The 18475-nt window shown below is 39.6% G+C and overlaps 1 protein-coding gene across 1 annotated transcript; it reads right to left on the bottom strand.

Moving 5' to 3' along the window:
* Positions 1-6190: 6190 nt before the first annotated feature.
* LOC143984071 (matrix metalloproteinase-18-like) lies at positions 6191-13418 on the bottom strand. Its single transcript, XM_077484379.1, has 10 exons — positions 13243-13418; positions 12241-12485; positions 11382-11530; positions 11169-11294; positions 10803-10964; positions 10585-10699; positions 9314-9447; positions 8936-9095; positions 8526-8629; positions 6191-6451 (listed from the first exon to the last, which is right to left on the bottom strand). The coding sequence occupies exons 1-10, from the start codon at positions 13339-13341 to the stop codon at positions 6300-6302; spliced, it is 1446 nt and encodes a 481-aa protein (XP_077340505.1). The 5' UTR covers positions 13342-13418; the 3' UTR covers positions 6191-6299.
* Positions 13419-18475: the final 5057 nt, after the last annotated feature.

Here is an 18475-nt window from a genome sequence, read left to right as displayed (position 1 = left end):
TCCGCTGATCGGATCCCTCCCCCCCTCCGGTGTCACAATTGACACCTTTCAGGGGGGAGGGGGGTGGAGATACCTGTCAAAGACAGGTATTTTCACCCACTTCCGGGCATAGACTCCCGTGGGAGTCTACGCCATTTCCTGCCCTGCCGTGCTGTCTGCTGGGACACACACGGGTCCCAGTGACAGCGCAGGGATTTCCTATTGCGCGGCGCGGCTCGCGCATGCGCAGTAGGGAACCGGGAAGTGAAGCCGATTCGCTTCACTTCCTGATTCCCTCACCTAGAATGGTGACTACAGCAGCCGAGAGCCGAGCGATCGATCGGCCTCGGCTGCCGGCATCGCTGGAACCCGAGAAGGTGAGTGTCCATTTATTAAAAGTCAGCAGCTGTAGTATTTATAGCTGCTGGCTTTTAATATTTTTTTTTTTTGGTGGAATCCCTCTTTAAGGAGAATTGGTGTGCAATATAATATATGCAAACCAGTAAAAATATAGCTAAAATGGTGCTTATGGGTGATTTACAAGCGGACTGGTCTGGGAAAAAAATGTGAGAAATAGATACAATATGCAACGCTGGTATATATAGAAGTCTTACAATATAATTTGTATGTATATTAAATGTATCTGTATAAATTAAACAAAAAAGTGATCATAATATTAATATCACCAATAATGTGCAATGTTATTGGCATAGATATAGTATAAAACTAATATTATGGAATATTGTTTAAATTGTAATTTCTGAATAAATATTTTTTTAAATGTATAGATTATTCTGGGGCCTAAAAAAAGGGGGGGAGGGGGAGGGAAAAAAGAAATACGATAAGTACCACGATTATGGGCTAGTGGGCAAAGGAGTAAATATATATAAAGTAAATAAATATTAAAGGATAGTAGAGATCTCTATGCATTCATTAATCCCACCAGGCGCTAAAGCATCAAGACAATAAATCCAATATGTTTCCCTTGCACAGAGTTTTTTAAAACGTTCAGCCGGAGGAAGAGTCTTAGAAATTTGCTCTATAATCCACACTCCAAGCCCGGAAGTGGACCCTTGATGAGTCATGACAAAATGTCTGGGATCACTATGGGGGTCAGTTTTGCCTTCAATCGATCTCCTGTGTTCCCCAAACCTCTGTCTGGTGGGCCGAATAGTTCGGCCCACATAAATAAGGCCACAGGGACAAGTAAGGCCGTATACAACATGATCAGATGAACAGTTGTAGAAGTCCTTTAAATGATAGGTGGTGCCCTTTGTGCTAAAAGACTTCTGGCCATGTTCAACAAAAATGCACATCTTACATCGTTTTTTGTGACAACGATACATCCCAACTAGTGGGATGAGAGTAGGTGCTGAAGCTGAAGTTGGGGTGGTTTTTAATTTACTCGGAGTAACTTTACTTTTGAGGTTAGGGGCTCTACGATAAGACTGAGCCCCAATGTTAGCTGGCTGAGAAACTATGGCTAAATACTGCTCACTCAGATAGCTACTTCACAAGAAATGTGCATATTGACCAGACCATAGTCAGAGGTACCTCTTTAAAGATCTTACATTTTATTGCTGGCATGCATATACTGTAGCGTGCACTTTAAAGTCAATATAGCCTACCGTTTACAGCAGAGTTATCGCAATATCATTGCTCTTATTGTATTCTAATTTACATATTGCTTATTTTGTGGATTACCAGATTATTTTTTTTTTTAATAAAGGACTTGTCCCAAGGTGTGTAGTGTCTTTTTTTTACTATTTTCACACATTTTTGTGAAATGGTAGGGGTACATTTGTACCCTGTTACCATTTTACACAGGGGGGGCCAGGATCTGGGGGTCCCTTTGTTAAACGGGGCTCCAGATTCCGATAAGTCCCCTGGCCGCAGAGCACCACAACCACCGGGCAAGGGTTGTGGGGATGAGGCCCTTCTCCCCATCAACATGGGGACAAGGTGCTTTGGAGGGGCAGCTACCCCAAAGCACCCTCCCAATGTTCAGGGCATGTGGCGTGGTACGGTTCAGGGGGGGCTCTTGTGCCTCATCCCTTTTCCTGCAGCCTGCCAGGTTGCGTGCTCGGACAAGGGTCTGGTATGAATTTTTTTTACATCTGGGATGGGGGTTCAACTTAATATCCATACTAGACCTTAAGGGCCTGGTATGGAATTTGGGGGGACCCCACACATTTTTTTTAAAATTTTGGTTCGGGGTTCCCCTGTGGGGGAATTCCATGCCATTTTTATCAGTGAACTTTTATGTGTATTGCCAGACCGACAATTCATTATAGCCGTGAGTAGTTTTAAATGACTTTTTTTCCTTTAGAAATTTTGCTGTCAGACTGTTCTAAACACAGGAAACATGCACCACTTTACAGACATACTATAGACACCCCCCCCCCCCCCCCGGTACAAAATTTAAAGGAATATTACACTTTTATTGTTTCACTTTAAGCATTATTAAAATCACTTCTCCCAAAAAAAGGCAGTTTTTAAAACTTTTTTTGCATTGATACATGTCCCCTGGGGCAGGACTCAGGTCCCCAAACACTTTTTATAACAATACCATGCATATAAGCTTTTAAAATTAGCACTTTTGATTTCTCCCAAAGACCTTTAAAGGGTGTTCCGCTGCTTTGGAATTTGCCGCAAACATCCCAAATTGTTCGCTATTCGGAGAACAGGCAAACACCCAATGTTCGAGTCAAACATGGGGCAGGACCCAGGCTCCCAAACACTTTTTAAGACAATTCCAAGCATATAAGCCTTTAAAATTAGCACTTTTGATTTTTTGTCTTTTTTTTTTTTTTGACTTTAACGGTGTTCAAACAAATTTTTTGCCTGTTTGCATGTTCTGGTGCGAACCGAACAGGTGGTGTTCGGCCCATCCCTACATAGTACATATAGTTACATACTAGCTGAGGTTGAAAAAAGACACAAGTCCATCAAGTCCAACCTATGTGTGATTATATGTCAGTATTACATTGTATATCCCTATATGTTTTGGTCGTTCGGGTGCTTATCTAATAGTTTTTTTAAAGTATCGATGCCCCCCCCCCCCCCCCCCCCGCTGAGACCACCCCCTGTGTTAAGGACCCTCTACATAGTTTAAGGTTAAACCTCATTTTAATGAGTGGCAACATGTCTTGTTAAACTCCCTTCCGCAAAAATGTTTTATCCCTATTGTGGAGTCACCAGTACGGTATTTATATATTGAATCATATCCCCTTCCAAGCGTCTCTTCTCCAGAGAGAATAAGTTCAATACTCACAACCTTTCCTCATAACCAATATCCTCCATACCCTTTATTAGCTTTGTTGCCCTTCTTTGTACTTGCTCCATTTCCAGTACATCCTTCCTGAGGAAGGATCCTGGTGCCCAGAACCACACCAGAGTCTTGTAGAGCGGCTGCGGCTGCGGCTGCGGGCGAATTATCGTTTTATCTCTGGAGTTTATCCCTTTTTAATGTATGCCAATATTCTGTTTGCTTTGTTAGCAGCAGCTTGGCAATACATGCCATTGCTGAGCTGATCAGCTACTAGGATCCCCAGGTCCTTTTCCATCCTAGATTCCCCCAGAGGTTCTCCCCCAGTGTATAGATTGCATTCATATTTGCATTTGCATTCATATTTTTGTCACCTAAATGCATTATTTTAAATTTTTCTACATGTGGCTCTCATTTGAGGATTGCCCAAAATCATATCAGTTAAAAAGTGCCAGTCTTCCTCAGTCAATGATGGAATATCATCTTGTCACTTCTGGTAGAGAGAAGTCAACCTAGACCTATAAGCGGTAGTTAGCCTAAGGTGTAGGCAGGGAAGTTTGTTTAACCACTAGAGATCCGCGCTATAGCCAAATGACGGCTACAGCGCGGACCTCCTTTGCTGGGACTACGTCTATTGACGTCGTCCCGTGCACGAATGGCCTGCGCGCCCCCTGAGGGGCGCGCGCGGCGCGCTCTGTGATCGGCGAGTCTATGAGACTCGCCTGATCACGGATCCGAGCAAGGGGTCGATCCCGACCCCTTACCACGTGATCAACTGTCAGCCAATGACAGCTGATCATGTGATACAACGTAGCAATCGGCTATTTTTCCGGCGGCCGTGATCAGGACATCAGTCCCGATCACGGCCAGCCCTACCAGTGCCCACCTGCCCCCTGCCAGTGCCACCTGATGAATAAATAAGTGCCCCCTGTCAGTGCCACCCATCAGTGCCCATAGTGCCACCCAGCAGTGCCCATAGTGTCACCCAGCAGTGCCCACAGTGCCACCCATCAGTGCCCACAATCTGCCTCAACAACGGTGCTGCACCCCAGTGCCACATATCCGTGCCCATCAGTGTCATCTACCAGTGCCCATCAGTGCCCATCAGTGCCCATCAGTGCCGCCCATCAGTGCCCAGCAGTGCCACCTATCAAAACCACCTATCAGTGCCACCTATCAGTGCCCATCAGTCCCATCTATCAGTGGTACCTATCAGTGCCCCTTAGTGCCACCCATCCATGCCACCCATCCGTGCCATCTTATATGTGCCCATCTTTGCCCATCAGTGCCGCCTTATCTGTGCCCATCAGTACTGCCTTATCTGTGCCTATCGGTGCCACCTTATCTGTGCCTATTAGTGCCACCTTAACTATGCCTATCAGTGCCTACCAGTGCAGCCTATCAGTGCCCACCAGTGCAGCCTATCAGTGCCGCCTCATCAGCGCACTTCAATGAAGGAGAAAAATGACCTGTTTGCAAAATTTTATAACAAACTATTAAACATGATTTTTTTTATTTTTTTTATTTTGCATCTTTTTTTGTTTGTTTAGCAAAAAATAAAACTCCCAGCTGTAATTAAATACCACCGAAAGAAAGCTCTATTTGTGGGAAAAAAATGATAAAAATTTCATTTGGGTACAGTGTTGTATGACCGCGCAATTGTTATTCAAAGTGCATCAGCGCTGAAAGCTGAAAATTGGTCTGGGTAGGAGGGGGGTTTAAGTGCCCAGTAAGCAAGTGGTTAATTAGTTTATCAGTTAATAGCAGATTTTCTATAGGGTAAGGGTTTAAAGTTACCTGAGCAAGAAATTGTGCACCTATTGCCTGTCTCAGCTGTAAAATGTTGAAAACATGGAATTGGGTAGTTGGAAGGGGGCTTTACTTCCTGTGGCATGATATATTTAAGAGTCTTTATTCCATCGGTAGCCCAAAGTTGAGGGTCTGGAATATTATGTAAGTGGGGAAAACTGTGATTCTCCCAAAGAGGAGTGTGCGGAGAAGAAGTGTCTTCAGGTTTATATCTTTTTCTAGCCTCTCTCCAGACTGTAAGAGTCATTTTAATGGAAGTGCTAATGGCAGGGTTAGAGCAGGGCCTCGAAAAGGGCAGATTGATCAGTTCTTAGTATGATCCCAAAAGTGTGGCTTCCAAAATTACTTCTGCATTGTCTCAGGGTAGGGCAAAGCACCAGAGCACTGTAACCAGGACTCCAGACCAGTAATAAGTTAGACAATTAGGGAGAGCTGGGCCACCTTCAGTTACAGGTGATTGTACGGCAAACTTAAAACAGATGTATGGCCAAAGCTTTTTTGGACATACTTCTCTTGTGGGTTACAGGAGTCCACTTATTTCTGCACTCCTGTAACCCACATTCATCCAAAACAGTCCAGATACAGTTCAGGCTCTGCAGGGATCCAGACTTTAAGGTCGGGATCAACCCAGGAACTTGGACTGGCAGCTGGCTCAGACTCTCAGAAAGCCACTGAGAGCCTGAGCCAGCTGCTTCCATCCCCTCTACAGCTTGGTGCTCCAGTGAGCGCTGAATGGGTAAAGCAGAAGGCTGACTGCTCAGTAAAGACTGTGAATGCGATCGCTCAGTTTTCAGTCTTAGAACTGGTGGGGGACAGCTGCAGCATTGGACAGATGCTGCAGCTATACAGGTGAGAAGTTCACTTCTCCTTTAACTGATCTAGGAGTCTTTCCTGCTCATAAAAAGGAAGGAATCATTTGCCAGTTTTGCCAAAAAAGGTTTTGGTAATGGGACAGAAGTTTGTTGAAAAAAATAAAGAAATTTCTGTAGAATTTTTTTTTTCAGAAGGTTTACCGGACCTACCGGACCTACTAGAGGAAGAGTTTTCCATGTTGTGCATTTACGGGCAAGACGGCCTAGTAGGTGGTTAAAGTGTAAAGCAATAATTTATCAAATGCTAGTAAAGAACAAAAAGTTGTACTTATATCATAAAAATTTATTTTATAACCATACTATATAATATATTATCAGAATTTATAAGTTAAACAAATAAATGCAAATATTGCAAAGGCAGTAGACATAAATTATTTTATAAGAGCTTTCTTTAGGCTGACCACTCTGTTGTTATTCACATTTTCACACTTCAGCCAGCTGTTGCTCTTCAGTAAACGGTTGACTCTCTTTTTAGCGGTGCTGAATTCATACTGACGGGAAGCATCAAAGAAATAAAGTAGTTCTGAAAAGAAAAAATATATATATTTTGTTTTATCTGTTTTTTCCCTTATTTTTAAAAAAAAGGAAGTAATTTCGTGTTGGAAGATGAGTAACATGATTCCCATCCACACTTAAAAAAAAGTAGAGGGTAAGTGGAAATGCCCCAAAATGACTAGATTTTGGATAAGGATCTTTACTCTAATACAAAGCCTGAAATTGCCCTTTTTCAGAAACTAGACATTTAGGCTCCTAAACACCAGAAAAAAACATATCCTACATTATCCAGCATTTGCCATTGCTAGGTGTTGGAACCAGTCATTGGTCTGACATGAATACTACACTGGATAATGATTAACAATAAACTTTCATGTACCCTCAAATTATACCCAGTCAAAGTTTGATAAGACCTGGAAACCTTGGCTGTGGTACCTGAAGAGTCTAGTCTAGTGGGACCTGGTGATCTTGGTCACATCTTTTCTATGCCAGTCTTTTCTCTCTAAACCTTCTTCTTGTCTCCCCCTTGCCCTGCCTCTTTCTTCCTTCCTTTGTATGACAAAGTAAAATTTCTACTTTATGGTAATGTGTTTTTGTTTAGGTATTTGGTGCTAGTAAGACAGCAAGCGAGAGTGTGAAATAAGAGAGATGTCCACATTAGAACCTCACATGTTCTAGCAATTGTTGAGATGTAATAGTACTTCTCTTCTTTAACTGAATGCTTTGTCTTTGCTATATTGGTTACCCCATGAAGGGAATCTGTACCCAAGTTTCTTTCTACTTTTCGCCCTCATGGGGGTTCTGTTTTGTTAAATGCATAAAAACTTATTAAAAAGATTGGAATCTAAAAATTAGAGGGTAATCTTTTTCACAACTGGCAGTTAAATGGAGCAGAGCTGAATATGTGCTGTTGGGAAATCATTAAAATATATGGAACACAAGGGAGCTTCTCTTAAGTGATCCTTTTTTGTCTGTTAAAATACACCATTAAAAGTGCACAAAATCCTGATAATCCTGCAAGAAATCCAATGAGCTTGTGGAAGCAGTGTTGTGATCCCAGAACATAATACTTGTGATCTGTGAACACAGAACACCTCCATCTATAGAATGGATAAGAGGAAGGAGATTGTGTAGTCCTAACACACTTCCTGTCTTTTATAGATACTTTGCAGTGATTTGTCAATAAAGAAAGTGTGTTACTGGCAGTATCACCAGGTGGAAATATAGATAAAAATGTCCAATAAAAGAAAAGTAAGGCAGCCCTGACATCTAAGGATTGGTAAGCCAAAATGTATATTATTCTTGAGTTTGGATATACTTTAAAGTGGTTCTAAAGGCTGAAGGTTTTTAACTGTCATGCATTTTATGCATGACGGTAAACAATCTTATGTATGCAGCAGCCCCCCAGCTTCCCCAATCCTTACCTGACCTACCTCCGATCCAGTGATGTTCACGATTGACACGGCTGTCCCATGACTCTCCCTCTTTGTTGGTTGAGACAACACTGGGACCTCATTGGCTCTCGCTGCTGTCAATCACAGCCAGTGAGCCATGAGGAGAGAACAGGGGTGGGGCCGAGCCGTGGCTCTATGTGTCATATGGATGCATAGAGCAGCAGCCCGAGAGTGAGCCCTCAGTATTGCCCTCAGGGCATGGAGCTTTTTCTGGGGCCATTGCTCGAAGGGGAGGAGCCAGGAGTGACGGCAGGGGACCCAAAAAGAAAATGATCAGAGCTGCTCTGTACAAAACCATTGAACAGCGCAGGTAAGTATAGCATGTTTGTTATTTAAAAAAAGAACCCAAAGCTTTAATACCACTTTAAATGGAACCTGTTGGTTTGCCTTGCATGGCTAAAATCATGGGTTTGTTTTATGGTACACCTAATAAACAAGATCCATCATTCTTTTTGCAGGAACTGAGTTACACACAATTGCACAAAACTTTTGTTTTCCTGCTGAGTTTTTACTTTGAGCTAAAAAAAACTAAAACTTGTTCTTATCATCTTGTTTTCCTACTGAATGTTTAGAAAGACGTGTTTATTTTATTGGTCTGACTCATAAGGGGTCCCTAAAAAAATAAACAATTCTACTATATGTACTTACCATCCTTTTGGAAAACAGCGTGAACCCTATTTCCAACACCAGCGAAGCCATCAATTATTTTCTTAGGAGTTACAGAATCCATTTTTTGCTTCTTTTCATCAAAACTGAAAAATAACAGACAGGTTAGAAGAAACTATTTTCCAACATTTGCAAGAATTATTGTGAAGTTATTAATTCGCTAATTTCCTTGAAGATGAAAGAGTATTTCTTCACAATGCTTATAGATGCAAAGGTGAAGTAGTTCACCAAGTGCTTTTACTCCTTGTTTAGAATATGTAAGTACTTTAGTGTGCATGATCTGGGCACATGTTAATTTCAAATACTATATCATTTTATTTTATCCGTACCAAGCAACACCAATAAAATCCCTCCATGATTTTAGAGAAAAATGTCACATAAACTGGTCTTACCTCCAGAATTTGTCATCTACAAAGAAGTAGGTCTTATCTGTGTTTTCATCATGGACTGCAGCATCAATTCTCCTAACAGTTCTGGGAAAGCCCAAGTCATAGATGCTTTTTGGTGAATCCTTTGTGACTTCATAACCATTAATAACCCAATATTTAGCACCTAATTAAAAAAAAAATATATATATATTGGGTTGACTAAAATCTAATAATCCATTTATTAGAAACAACAAAAAGAACAAAACAATACTTCATACATTCCAGAATATGCTTAGGCATGCATTGTATCCAACAGGAGCACACATAAAGATGTTATCTACTGACAACTAAATAGGTTATACTATTTCCATGAAATTCCACAGAAAAATAAGAAGTACACACCTTTGAAGACAATAACCTTGTCCTTTTCTTTGTACTCGTAAGCAGCTTGAATGTGAGTTGGAAGTGCAGGCCAAAATGTTTTGATTAAATGGTGCTCGGCCAGTGAATTGGGAGAAATCTGACGCCAGAATGTTCTAGAAAATACAAAAGAGTTAAATCATTTATCTTTGTATATTTTTGGTATAAGTCTAAGACAACTGCATTAACATGATCTTGATACATCTATTTTTATGCCCCACTGTTTTTTAGTAACATTGTTTACAAAGGGCACTGTTTCTTCTTTTCAAACTCATGTTGCTAATATCACTTAAAAAGGCCTATTTTCAAGCCCTTTGAGTTGTAACAATGGGGGTTATGTAAGAAAGGTAAATCCACTTTGCACTGCAAGTGCACTTAAAAAGTGCAGTCGCTCTAAATCTAAGGGGTAGATCTGAAATGAGTGGAAGCTCTGCTGATTTTATCATCCAATCATGTGCAAGCTAAAATGCTGTTTTTTATTTTCCTTGCATTTCCCCTTGTATCTACAGCGACTTTAATTCCAAGTGCACTTGCAGTGCAAAATGCATGTTCCTTTAGTAAATAACCCCCAATGTGCTTATAGCCTAAGATGGTGACCAAACAGCGAAAGATACGTGTGACATCATGGAATTTATAAATTATATGAGCCATCTATTGCCCTTTTTTCTTGGAAGTATCTATTTTTTATAGAGTCCCTTATATAGAGTCAACTTTCAATTAGGTCACCCAGCCCACAGGCTCACAGTGAGACAGAGAAGCAGTAAAGAACAATTATGGGTATGATTTACTAAAACCGGAGAGTGCAAAATCTGCTGCAGTTTTGCATTGTAGCCAATCAGCTTCTAACATCAGCTTGCTTAATTAAGCTTTGACAAAACAATGGAGGCTGATTGGTCCCTCTATGCACAGCTGCATCAGATTTTGCACTCCAATTTTAGTAAATCAACTCCAGTCATTGTGGAGCACTACTAGGCAGAAATCACATAATAAGCAAATATGGCTGCATCCATTTAAATTTATTGCTATTTACAAGCAATAAATGTAAATGTGTTTTTTCAAACTAACACAGATTCTAAGAGAGTAAAGGAAACTGCCATTGCTGACTTCTCCACCTGAAAACGCTAGTTGCTTGAGTACCATACTTTAAGCTCATCACATTCTCATATACAGTATATCTAACAATAATGTAAAACGCATACATTCTCAATAAACTAAAAATAAAAAAATACATTTGATTAAAGGTTAAAGCTTACTTGTTGGTGAAGAATAATATCTCTCCGCGCAAAGTTGTCACAGCATCAAAAGTGATTGGTTTGCAGGAAGAAGGAGTGCTTGGTGGTTGTGGTTGTACTGGGACTTCTCTGGCTCCTGTAATAAAGTATCAACTGTTATGACACAGCAACCTTCTATAAATTGCAGAGTCACCCATTCTCTTCCTAATAGAATCTGTTAGTGATTTTTATTCTCTCACCATAGAGTGACTGAATTCCTCTAACATCATCGTCAGGCAGGTGAAATTCACTGGGTTCAGTGAAGTGGTAAGTTGGGTACATGAGGGCGCTGGGATCATTGGAGTGAAAGAGACCCAAGGAATGGCCAAATTCATGAGCAGCCACAAGGAACAAGTTATAACCTTAAATGAAAAAAATATATAAAATTAGAATGGGCACTGTGAATGATTGTACTGAAGCTGTAACATATCTAAGCAGGGGGGCACCAGCCAATGACTTTAGCTAGCATAGTCTAACTAAAATTAATTTTTTTCATTATATAACTATAATCTTGTAGTGATTACAATTGTTGTGTATATTACTGAACAGAGGGGAAAAAAACTCACCTCTAGATCCACTAGTCCATGTTTCATCCTCATCAAAGTGAGCATCTCCTCCAATTCCATTACTTGGAGCAAAAGCATGAGCCAGAGTTCCATGTGGACCATCAAATGGCCAATAGTCATTGTGCGCTGTAGAAAAACAAAATGTAAAATGTATCTCTCTATGTGTTATAAATGTTAAGTCGGATATGGCATGACATTGACTTATGAACATACCTTGTGCTGCAAATGAGATCTCAATATCAGAAAGACTGTCGTAAATTCGAGTAAAAGTCAAGGGTGTCACATCACTCCAAACCTGGAAGGCTCTCTGGATAGCTGTATCCACCTCAGCAGCGGGCATGTCCGGGGTGTAATTTACTATTCTAAATAAAAAAAAAAGATTGTTCTATTATTTAAAATTATTTGTAAAAGGGCATATCCATAGAACCACCCATCGTCTTATATGATTAATGTGCTAGTTAATTTCAGAATGATTTTCATATATTTAGAGCATCCAGTATGACCAAATCAACTGTTTAATATTCTGTAACATTTCAGTCTGATGGAGGCTGATGTCAGTGTGCTTTGCAGATGTACAACCTTACTTGAGAGGGCCATATTCAGGAAAGAGGTTAAAGTCAACCAAAGTAGAACCAATGTCTGGTTGATCTTAGTTTTTGAGTATACTGCTGAAGAAATTTCTCCTTGTTTCCTGTCCCAGAGATACAACAGGAAGTGGGGGGGGGGGGGATCTGTTAAATGCAGGGAGATTTCCTTCTTTGATATAGCCATCTAAGCAGTTGTCCACATTGGACGATTTTCCCTCTATTACTGTTCAGATATCAACTTTAAAATATTTATTGTCAATGACTATCGATACAGGGAGAGTAAATCTTCCCAGCAGTATAATAAACAACCATAAAAAAACTGACATACTAAGCCTCCTCATCCCAAATAAAAACCAAAAGGTTTTGGCTGGATATACATTTATGAGATAAACATTACTGAAGTTAACTTGCAATCTACTATCACGTTATCCTCCCAAATCCTACATATATATTACTGTCTATGAACACAATAGAATTTTTTGTACCTGTATGTCAGGTCTCTCTTCTTCCATCCAGAGTTTCCTGGGAATGTGTTGTATTCACCCACATCAACAAAACCACATCTGGGTTGCTGCATCATTTCCATAGTGTCTGAGTCAAGAGTTCCTGTCACCTCCAAACCAAAGAAATTCTGCATCTCGCGTATCTTCTCTGAAAATTGACTGGTCGTTTTCTTCCTGGACTGGCGCACCCCATCTGTCTTAAGGTTGTAGTATTTTTTCAAATACTCCTGTAGATTAAAAAAAATAAAAACTCTCTTAAATTTTATCTTTATATCAATAAGGGCTTTAGAAACAAATATGGCAAATGTATAGATGAAACAGAAAGATGTCATTAAAATGGAACATCATCAAAGATTCATCCAACGTGGTGCAAAAGATTGAACGTTTGTTATAATGTAAATGATAGTGATTGATTCACCACTGGTGAATTTTTGGTGAAGGTCACATTCACCGCTTTGTAAATGTGTCCATTTGAGGATTTTTTTTTATTTTATTCTAATGTGATCCTAATTAAATCAGTTAAATGTCCATTGGCTCTCTGTGTTATAATACGCCTGTATGAGTAAGAGTTTAAACACATAGAAAGTTTGTACATTTAGGTCAGACTTATCTATTAGATGTTCACTAAGGGTATATTAAAGAGGAACTCTCTCCCTTCCTCCAGTTTTTTTCCCTGCTTACCAGGGGACTACATTGTATTTGCCTAGCAAACAAAAGCAACAAAAATTGATGGATATTTGTGTAGCAGAGGGAGGGGGCAAGGTGGAGAGGAGGAAACATATTTTTAAGACTAAAGATCCCAGCACTACTTATCAAGAAGCACAGAGAGCATTAGTAATGTAAAAAGTATGCCCTGATCACATATACAGATTATAAGAAATACAATAGGAAGGTTTTTAAACACATTGCCAAGATTAAATTGATCCCTTTCATATGAGTATAAAAAAAACAGATAAGGCTATACTTTCCCTTTAATATACTCACTTCAGCAAACTTGGCGTTCTCTTCATTGTCCTGTGAATTTTCATCTAAAGCCGAGCAGTATGCTACTGAAAGTAGCACAACGAGAAACAAGCTCTTCATTGCTGGAAGTCTTATGGTCCCTCAGGGTTCTCAATAGTTTCTGATTTCCTATGATATTCTGAGTCCCAGGCTTGTTCTTTTATACCATACCTGCTGGAATCATGAGCCAATCTGTAGAAAGTGACTCACCATTTACAACTTCCGCCAATCACAGCAAAAAGTAAACTTCATTCTCTGAGAACGAGTTATGACAAAGTGCAAACTAAGTAAAGCCCACTCTTGTGCAACATTTCTTCTGTATACATGATTAATGGTCAGGAAGAGGTTTTGGTGTGAAGCTTACAAATAGGACTCCATGGTTATTTTTTTAAATCATTTTCACATATTTAATAAAGTTAAATATTAATGAATTTGATTAAAAAAATAGTAAAATCTACATAATAAAAATAATCATAATAATACAAATTATGTTTAAATTATGTTAATACTAATGAAAAACTACTATTACTACTACTATTGCTAATACACCACTACTACTACTACTGCTAATATTAATAGCAATAATAATAATAATTTTTATTATTTTATCTTTTTATAAGGAAAGTATGATGTAAACAAGATAATGTTTTGCAGGGAAATACTGCTCCCTGTTTAACCCTCTACATTCCTCTCCTGTACATACAGCCCTTTGACATACTCTCTGTACTGCTCTGCAAATACTGCCCAGTGTAATAACCTCCACAATCTCCCCCTGCATTTACTGCCCTCTATAATACCCTCTGTACTTTTCTTCTGCAAATACTGTCTTCTGTCATACACTCCATATTCCTCTCCTGCACATACTGCCCACTGTCATACCCCCAACACTCTTCTTCTGCGCATACTGTCTGCTAAGACACTCTTCTTTTCTTCTACAAATGTTTGTCATAGCCTCAACCTTTCCCATTCTGGAGCATGTACACTTTTGCTAGTTTTAAAGTAGAACTATAGGCAGAACTTTTTTTTTTTTTTTTTTTTTTTGGATAGAGCAAGGGAGGCTTATATCTTTTTTTTCCTCTATCTTTGTCCCATTGCAGAGATTTTCCTTCACTTCCTGTCCCATAGCTAAACAGGAAGTGAGAGGAAATCCCTGCAAATTAAGAGAATTCCTTGGGGACTCTCAGGTTTACCAGAACTAGTGTCCCCATTAAAAGATTTCCCCTCTATTACTTTTCTGGGGACAACCCCATGTTTTGTGAAATCGTCTACTTTCACTTTCAATGATAATAGGACAAATAGACAGTGTGAATCTCCCTAATGCAGGCGCAGACAGCAATAAAACCTGACAAGCGTTTTGATCCCTCTCCACTCTATCCAAAACTAACAAAAAAAGTATTTAGTTATACTTTAATTCATTTTTAATTATTTTGCTTATTGCTTACACCTACAACTTATTAAAAAGAAAAAAAAACATTTGGTTCGATCCAGTCTCCAATCCTCTCTCAGATACAAAGTAAAATGCCCCAATCATTTGTTGTCTATGGTTTTGCTTTGTTTGCTTATGCCTTTCCCTTATAAAACTCTCCAGTGTATCAAACATTAAGCCCCCAAACTCTACCCGACTCCCTGTCAATGCAAGTTCACTTATATAGAATGCACACCTTGCACATGAACAGGCTCTATACCATTCCGGCAGCCTTTGTTTTTAAATGCTGCCACTTTGCTTCTACCCCGGCCGCAGGAGATATTCCACTCTCAAAATCATTTCTAATTATTACTAGACATTTAGAATACTTGTGTTCCAACACAGTGGTCACTGTAAAGCTCACTTGTGGGCTTGAAGATTTGTGTCAGGTCAGCAAATAGATCTTAAACTGTACACATCGGTGTCAATAACATCTCCATGTAAATGGAAGGATTGAAAGAATTGTTAAAGTGTATCGGAACCCAGAACCCAAAATCAATTTTTCTTTTGATTTGTGGTAATTCTTTGGTGATTCTGTGAATAGCACATTTCCTGTTCCTGGCTGACTACATTCATTTCTATGCTGTAATTTATGTAGGGAGCCATCTTTCTGACCTAATACAGAAGGTATGTTCTAGTGCTTTCTCTTCTATGCATGAGTTGGTCATTAGTGATTTTTACTTAAACACCATTATGTGTAATAGCTAGATGTGGTCATGGCTACACAGGAGCAACACCATATTGCTGAGATGCTTTGCTTACAGACCACAGTCCTTGAGGGCAAATTTTTTTCCCCAACAGAGCATCAAGAACAAAAAAGATTTCCTAGATAGGTTAGCTTCCAATTTCTCTGAATATAACTAAATTATAGATTTAGTATGCAGTTTCTTTTAAGTATTTACAAACAGCTATGTGTACGGACCAAATTGCCTGCACATGAATTATCCTATATGTTACAACATATGTGGACTCTTGGGATGCCTATTATGTCCTTTATTATCACCAACACGTTTGTGTGAATTCAGATAGACATGAGTCACTGTGTTGTTGAATTTATAGACTTCTTCCTTTCCTTACATTACGATAGCCTGATCTTTACACAGATAGTAACATCCTCCTCATTTCCTGACATGCTATGGAAATAACAGAATTCTGTTAATATTCCTTAGGGTGTGTTTATATCTAAGTAAGAGACATATGTTTATATGAGGTTACTAATTTTAAACAAGTTGCTAATTTTATAACCATTATTAATGCCAATATAACTTGTTCCTTTTTAGGATTTTCATTGCATAATTTGTTTTGTTTATTCATTAATAATTCTCTTCTTAAAGGGTATGTTGTTTTTTTGAATGACGTAGATGAGGATCAGAACCTCTCTCAAGTTTGTATTGTCTATGTACCTCCTAAGGACATTCTTCCTGTGCTTGAGTTCTTCTTGGGTTTGGTCCAGACACATGTTGAGCTGATCCTTAAAAGCAGCCAGGCCAATCAGCTACAGGCAGAGTGTTTCCTTCTCCACAGATGCAAAAGCATAAAGGGACAGGGATGCTTCTGACATCATTAACTTAATTTAGCCACATGTTAATATTAGGTCAATGCCGTTGTTCTATTATGGTCATGTGGTCATATTAGGTCAGTGATGTGCAAGCATACCCGTTCCTTTGTGTACTTGCAACCGGCCAGCAACTGATTGGCCTAGCAATGACAGCTTCCTCCTAGCTTTGAAATGAACTTGGGTTCAGATCAAACTCAAGTACATCCCTACTCTTTGTTTGTCTTGATAACCACTGACAGAAAGTGATCGGAAACCCCAAATTTGTGGTAAAAGATAAATCTTCCAACGGGACTTGTTTTGGTAACTGGTGTAAAAGAACAAATTGCCCTCTCATTTTAGACATTTGCTCTAACATCTTGTTGGGTCCCCAAGTTATAAAGTGAAGGGAAATGGCACTAGGGGAGAAAAAAGTGAAATGACTATTCCCAACTCTATTAAAAAGAGAAAAAAACAATGTTTGCCTTTGGATACATTTTAAAAATCTTGCTGACTCATCTTCAGAGTACAGTGGGATAAGCAGCATTGTATTGCCCCAGCATAAAACAAAATAAGTCAACTAAGGGGCTTGTGTGCTATTTTTTTGTTCGAATGGAACTCCTGTAAAAACAATTTTTTCATTTGGATATTGTGGGAAACAGTAGCGACCCATCCATTAGGGGTGGTCGAGTGATGCCCCTTCTATCCATGGCCACCACGCCCATGCTCTTTCCAGTCCACAGTCACCACCCCCTTTTCATGCGCCTGACCCCTTTCAGGACACCAGGTGCATGGATTACAGTCGCAGGGTGTCATGGTTATGCAATAGAGTTTGTCTGCTTACCTGTCTCCATGTGTTCATCTCTAGAGGCCAGCCAACCCTCACCTGACTGCTTTTGTAATCCATCCTCTGGCATGGCTCCACCCTAGCTCCTATCAGAGAACTCTATATTAACCTGTGCACTGCAGGCCAACCCTGCTAATCAACCTTTGTGTGTTTGGCTTCCTGTTACCTGCCGTGTGCTCTTCTGTTGTTCCATTACCGACTTTGGCGTGTCCTTGACTAGCCCTGTTTGCCTGTGATCCTGACCTTTTGGCGTGTCCCTGACTATTCCTGTCTGCTTGTGGCCCCAGCCTTTTGGGTCCACCCAGGTGTTACAACAGTGAATGAATATTCGCTATTGAAGCACTGATCCTCAATCCGGCCAATCAGAAGCAGATTTGAGACCCTTTTTCCGATTGGCCGAAAAGAGAAGAGTCCCAATTGGCCGCAGAGGAGGAGGGAGCAAAAGGAAGCTGCTGTGATGCCTGTGGAGAGCAGGGGAAGGGAAAGCCGCTGAGCAGGGGAAGCCACCGGTGAATTCCATGAGAAGTGCTGCCCACCATAGATTGGGTAAGTTCTCCGGGGGGAGTGATACTGTTAGAAGCTGATTGGATACCATGCTCAGCTGCACTACATTTTGCACTCTCCAGTTTTAGATAATCAACCCCTTAAAGTCTCCATAGAGGATGAAGTTCTCATAATATTAATCCCTGTTGCCACCACTTTGTGCACTTTGTTACTGTGTCCACAGTACTCCACACTCCACCATATTCTGAAAAGCAGCTCACCAAAAACATTGGAGGATTTATTGCAAAGGTCAAAAACGCATTGGTGGTATAATTCACAGAACCTCTCTATAGCCCTTTCAAGTACACTCCCCAATATAATTCACAGAAACACAAGAAATATGTTCATAATGTAAATACATTTATTAAAAAAAGTTGACAAAAACAACAATATAAACACCCAAATTATAAATATGCACAAAGTACCATGTATACCAGCACTGGAATCAAATAGCAACAATAATTCTCCAACTTTGCTCCAATATCCATTGCATTCAGGTATTTACATAATTACATTTTAGATTTTTTGTAATATTTAATTAAGAAGAAATCTGGACCTGGACATTTAAAGAACAATTAGTTCCAGGACTATGTAAATACTTGAACAAAATAGGGGAGAATGAGGAGATAAGGAAGGAATCCCTGTTGGTAAATATTAAAGATATACCAAAACCTGGAAAGGATGGAACAATTTGCTCCAATTACTGGCCTATTGCACTATTAAATGCTGATATAAAATGATATGCCAAAGTTTAGCCTAAGATAATAGGCTAAGAACTTTATTACTTATGGAAAAAAGGAAATTAAAATAAGCCCCCAATGATATT

This window comes from Lithobates pipiens, unplaced genomic scaffold (genome assembly GCF_037356315.1).
Source record: "Lithobates pipiens isolate NorthernLeopardFrog02 unplaced genomic scaffold, aLitPip1_a1.2 Scaffold_16, whole genome shotgun sequence".
Lineage (NCBI taxonomy): Eukaryota > Metazoa > Chordata > Amphibia > Anura > Ranidae > Lithobates > Lithobates pipiens.
This window is presented reverse-complemented; position numbering and strand designations above follow the sequence as displayed.

What these genes read in the sequence shown, in the direction of transcription:
- LOC143984071 (XM_077484379.1), bottom strand. Translation starts at nt 13,341, where the DNA reads ATGAAGAGCTTGTTTCTCGTTGTGCTACTTTCAGTAGCATACTGCTCG. An exon ending in AAGAGAGACCTGACATACAG is followed by an intron (nt 11,531 to 12,240) that starts GTACAAAAAATT and finishes TTTTTTATTTAG; the next exon opens with AATAGTAAATTACACCCCGG. An exon ending in ATATTATTCTTCACCAACAA is followed by an intron (nt 9,448 to 10,584) that starts GTAAGCTTTAAC and finishes TGTATTTTCTAG; the next exon opens with AACATTCTGGCGTCAGATTT.